Genomic DNA, 6000 nt, shown 5'->3' on the forward strand with positions numbered 1-6000 from the left:
GGTTACACTCGATTAACGCGCTCTCTGCATTTCATCCTCCTACTGTACATGTACAGTAGCCTTTAATCTTAAGGGTCTTAACAGTGGGAGGACAAAGAAAAAAGAACACCTACTATATATATAAAACATTAAAGCTGGAGAGACGATAAAGCAAAATAAGTGGAAAGCAAACTAAAGCACGAGCAGAGATGCACAATAAGCTGTACCAGTGGATGTATTGTGAGAAAACTAGTCACCCGGGTGCTACAGTGGCTCCTTTCTTTGAATTTCACATTATGTGCTACAATGTGTCATACACTGAGCTACAGAAAGGCTTCACTAAAACAGGTTGTAAATTTAATAGGGTTAATAGAGACCTGATCACAGCTAAAAGCTTCCATTTATAATATGAATGACCGACTGAGCAGCAGTTTTGCTTTTTAACACTCAAAATAATGCCTAAAATAAAGCATGCACCACTGTGCCCACAAGGTGACCTAGAAAACTATTTTGCTTCAATTTTATGTTCATTGATGAGATTCAAAGTAATAATGCCATTGCAGAGCATAAGGGTAATGATTATTGCACATTCAGAATGTTACAACCTTGATTTGACTCCAGTCCACCCAGGGAGCGCATGTCTCTACTCCAGAAACATGATTTACTGCAAATGCACTTTTGTTGCTCTTCTCTTAATTGTAGCAAGGTATAAGCTATGTCAGTTTCTTTTTACACAGATAGATGATCCAGCCAATTACCTCATCTGTGCCTCTGGCAGACAAAAAGTAATTTTGCTGTGTGAGGAAATGGCTGTGTTCCAGTTTCATGGCTGTACATTAGCTGGATCCGAAAAGAAAACATCATTTGCATTTGTGGTGGATAGTAAACAATAAGAACATTATAGTCTCATTCTCAAAAAAACATAAACATGCAGTAATATGTTTTTGTCACCGTTTATGTACTTTGATCTCGCTTCATGCCAGTATGAAATGATACTGGCACACATGGAGACTGATCACCTCCTAACATGCTATGTACCTATAAAGGGCCATTGATCTTAGATCTCAGTAAATTTCAAAGACATAAGGTGTTACCCAAAGCAAACAATGTAAAATATCCCTATTAAGGAGTAATGAATCCATCAGAGGGGAATGGATTTATCTTGAGGCTGGATCAATGACATACGTGCTGGTGTGTATGTGTGTGTGCATGTAAGTATACAGACCCTTGGGGCATGCTGTAGTGATTTACAGCATTCACCTAGAACATGTATTGCACAGTGTATCCACCAGGGGATAGAAATGGGTTAGCTGCAGCTGCGAACAGGTGACGGGTCTTCAACTGATTATCATCACGCTTGTTGCTGACTGTTGGCTTTTCTTCTCAAGAACTCTTTCTCCTATTCTTTATGCATGGACTAATGCATACAAACACTTCCTTATTCATTTTTACTGTGTGCACACCAGGAGAATTTATTTATAGCTGCTTTGTCTGTTGTCACCATGATCATGTGTAGCGGATATATCCCCTGTCATGCATATTCATGACATTGATTGGTATGTTCTGAGCTACTGTGGGGCTACTTTACTTTTCTTTAATTAGCGTGGAAAAGCGTGACACAAAGGGGAATGAATAGGAAATTCAGGGACAGATAGGAATCATTGGCTTTTGTGCTGTGATTTCTTGCGTTGAATGGTGAAAGAGTTCTCTCAGTTTAATCACTGCTCCCGTGAATGGAAACAGGTCCCAGGCGGAGCACGCCGTTGCCGACGCAGCTTCTTTCTATGAATAGACCTATATTATTGAAGTGTTCCATGAACCGTTTGATTCGTCACAATTTTTATGTATACAGCTGCCACTTTCTTTTCACTGTGTACATCTTGCAGTGGATGTACCATCACTCTTTTATGGCTGCGTGCATTGCTTGTTTATGTAGGCATGGAGTGATAAAAAGGACAGCTGTGGAGCGCTTTATTTTAAAAGAAGTGTCATTTGCCTAAATGGAAGGCACTCGGCCTTTGTCCATATCACACTGTTGATGTTAGCTACCTATCTTCTCCAGGCGAGCAGCTATTCGTTTTCATATAAAACCTGATGAACTTTGAAATCGTTTAAGGTTTAATGATTTAAAGTTCACCTCAGCTTAACATCTTTAATTATTCATTCAAAGAAGAAGAGGAGAATGGTTATGGAGAAGGCCAAACTGAGGGTTACCGGGTTGTTACCCAATCTTTTTTTTTCTGTTGGCTTCTCTGACTTTGCCCATTGCTGAAATGGGATTTCATCTTGATTGTCTTGTCTTCTTAAATCAATAAATTACTACAGGATAAAACCAACCATACAACTCTCTTCCACTCTGAATCTAAATAAAAGCGTGCTCTTTTCCACTCTCTCTCTCTCTCTCTAGCAGTGATATAAGTACTGTACAATACTCACTTGTCTGCCTCCTTTTCGTCCAAAGGAGACTCAAAGACTGCATCACCATTGTTTAGTGCAACCTACCAGCCTCTCCTCAGCCTGTTAAGGACTTGAAAAGGGAATAGGATGGGTTTAGTGGGGCTCTGTCAGCCACTGAGGTTTAATTAAACTGCACTAGTGACAGCGAGTGTTTGCTAAAGGTCAAATGGTAGAAGACCACCAGTCTCTAGTGTAATGCATATTTAATCATTCCTGATCATAAGAAACCTTTGTGTTTTGAAAACTGGATATTGGATCATTGCGCCTTGACATGCAATCCTCAGTAGTCACAGACTGAAGGTACTGTATGTGAGGCAAATTAGAAAGCTGTAAAGTAAAAACAGAATTTATAGAGTAATGCAGTCTGTTGTGTGTGGAGTGCTGTGTACGGATTCAAATGGATCACTGTTTTGAAAGAATTTAATGATCATTTGAATAAATTATATGGGTCTGCATAGCTTTTTATGGTTTTCTAATTCAATAGCTCACTGTTTCAAAAGGTTGTAAATGTTTATTTACAGGAGTGCTGTGTTTTCTTGAATATACATAAAGCCTAGCCTTCCAGAACAACAGGCTACTAAATGACAGTGCAGCAGTCTCTTTTACTCAAAATTAAACAATTAAGGCAATTATATATGAGGTGCAGTGTAATTAGAGGATGCCAGATACTCTTCAAAAAGCCATTTAGCAGCCTGAAGCACCAGAGAAAGACCAGTGCCACTATATTTTTTTCCGGTTTTTGTAATTCTTTGCAAAAACAGAGTATGAAGTATAACGGTTTTAGATCAGCATCTAACACAGGGACAAAAATGAATTTTTGTAACACTTGTAACATACTTTTTATGAGATCCCCTTTTTTTCTGTCTGTGGAGTGATGTATTTGGAAGAGGGTAGGATGTTGATAAGTGGGGGCTTTACATGGCATACAGTACAGCAGCCATTTTTGTTACAGAGCATAATTAATAGGACAAACTGATTGTGATGGAGGAATGCAGGGTGTTAAGAGGATAAACGCTTTTTACCAGAGAGGTCTCTGCCAACTCCCAGTGCCAAGCCATCTTTGATCCACAGGACAACACCATGGTAACCAGGGATAGTGCATGGTAATGTCACAGGCTGGCCTGCCACCACCACCAGGTCCTGTGGCTGCTGGGAAAACATAGCCTCTGCCCCTATGAACAAGAGACGAAGGTAAAGGTTAGGACGTATCCAGTTAAATTATCACATTTTTAAAAAAATATAATGACAAGAGGGCATGGACATTCATTTAAAAAATTAAAAAAGGGGACAAGTGGCATTTTACAAACACCTGCTTTCAATGTTTCAAATGTTCGGTGAAGAGAAAATGAAGGGAAGTGCACCATATGGCCCTTTCCACCAATTTCACTCAGACCTCTTGTCCAACTGATGTTGAAAGAACTATAAAGGGTGATGTACAAATGTGGCATATTCTTTTAGTATGCATGATACTGTACATGCATCAGAGGTGTCAGTGCAGCACCAGGACTGAAGCACAAGCTAAGAGACAGCCATCACAGCTCAGCTTCATTCATTTATGGAGAATGTCACTGTACAGATGGGCTGGGCCCATACACACCACAGCGGATAACACAATCGCATCTGCCAACGCTGCTCTAGTGGCATGCATTAACTGGAGCTCACACCCGTGCATTCCAATTGTGTAGCTACTATTAGCTGCACTCCTCTACCCTGTGTTCAGGTGGAAAGTGGTGTGCAGTGAACTCCATTAGAGGCAGAGGGTGTGTTAATAGGGAGGTGGTCATGGAGAGTGGTGGGGTACAGTGTTGTGGATCATAGTGGAGGGTACAGGGTGTTACTGACATGTAGGTAGAAACACTGATAACCTGCCTATAAAATAAAGCCCACACATGTATACACTATAGACACAGAGACATGCATTCATACAGACACTCTCAGTCAGATTACAGAGCACCACTTTAAGCAAAGGTTTAGCAGTCTTACCTCCTCTTTCACATTTTACTGAGACATTTTTGTTCACAGCTGCTTCTTTTTCCTTTACAGAATTCCAACTGCTTCAATCAGACTGTCTACCTTTTACTTGAACAACTTAATATCCTTACAGAGGGGTGCCACTACCCGTAGAGCGTGAGGAGTCACTGAATGGTTTGGTGAATATGAAAATGATGACTCATATGCTATAGCCTTTGCAGTTACCAGATCTCAGCCCAATTTAACACATATGGGACATTTCTCACTGACATGTTAGACAGCGCTCTGCACCACCGTCATCAAGACACCATATGAGGGAATAGTGTTCATCCCCACAGTAGAGTTCAGTGGCTCAACACCTTACTAAGACATTTTATGTTGGTTTTTGCTTTAATATGCCACTTGGCTGTACAGTATGTGTAGTAGTAAAAACATAGGCGCAATTAGGAGCAAGTATTATTATAACGACTACTATTGAGCTCATATACACATCTTTAATGTAATCATATGCAAATAAAAAAGCTGATCAAAGAATAACATCTAGTAATTTATAATAATAAGACTGCAGGGAACTTAAAAGTTCACTTTCATTTTACAGCATCTTTGTATCACAATTCAGTCATCTGCAGTGGAGTTCTTTGTATGATTAATTTTATATTCAAGAGAAATTACTTATGCAGACAGGGAAATTTATTAGCTTTGTTGTATTATTTCAAACTACATCAGAGAAAAGATTGTTGTCATACGAAAAACTAACTTTAATTTAGTTGGAAAATGCCATTTGAATCCTCACCAGTCATTCTTTCACCCCTGAATGGAATCCCATGTGATGGATAGCTTGTTAAAGATGTAAGCAGAATTTTTCATGTTGATTCATGCACTCCCTTCCCCGTGTCACACATGCCTATGCACACAAACACTCTCACAAACAGAAATACGCAATCCTATACACTGCCTAATTTTAATATACAGTATATCTATTACTAGACTCAGGAAAAATAATGCGTGGTTTTCCAGAGCATAAACTGTAATGGGCTTTTCTTCACCCTGAGGCTCGACAGCTTCTCCCTGGCTATCCAGGGCCTTCGTAAATGTGTGTGTATATATTGTGGCTAGGTGAGACTTTCTCTCAATATACTGTATGTATTGCCCTTCAAGTCTGTTCAGCCCTGACTATGTTCCAATGTGAAGAGCTTATCTCTTCTGTTCTCTCATCACACAGATGAAACACACAAACATATAGACAGCTCCTAAACAGTTCTCTCGATATGTTCCAGAAAAAAAAAAAGCTAAGATCAGGGAATGTTGTGTCTGCTCAGTCATAACAGATATTATCAAAACATTCAGCATGTGCCTCCCGTGGGCCCACCACCTGCAGGAGGATCCGTAAGGGGCCAGTGCACAGTGGATTGGGCAGCAGTCGAAGGCAGGGGCCCCCACGGCCCGATCTCTGGACACGGAGACTAGCCCTGGGGAAATGGAATGTCACCTCGCTGGTGAGGAAGGAGCCCAAGCTTGTGCAGGAGGTTGAGAGGTACCAGCTAGATATAGTCGGGCTCACCTCCACGCACAGCTTGGGCTCTGGAACTTTAC

At 40.5% G+C, this 6000-nt stretch overlaps 1 protein-coding gene across 2 annotated transcripts in view; it reads right to left on the reverse strand.

The window, feature by feature from the left end:
- The window catches only part of kirrel3b (kirre like nephrin family adhesion molecule 3b), a 161151-nt gene that overhangs the window by 58426 nt on the left and 96725 nt on the right, over window positions 1-6000 (reverse strand). For both annotated transcript variants that reach the window (XM_020600382.1, XM_020600380.1), the window contains exon 3: window positions 3459-3608. In XM_020600382.1, coding sequence (XP_020456038.1) covers window positions 3459-3608 — 150 coding nt within the window. The remainder of the gene's footprint in view (window positions 1-3458; window positions 3609-6000) is intronic.

Source organism: Monopterus albus, unplaced genomic scaffold, assembly GCF_001952655.1.
Source record: "Monopterus albus unplaced genomic scaffold, M_albus_1.0 scaffold46.1, whole genome shotgun sequence".
NCBI lineage: Eukaryota > Metazoa > Chordata > Actinopteri > Synbranchiformes > Synbranchidae > Monopterus > Monopterus albus.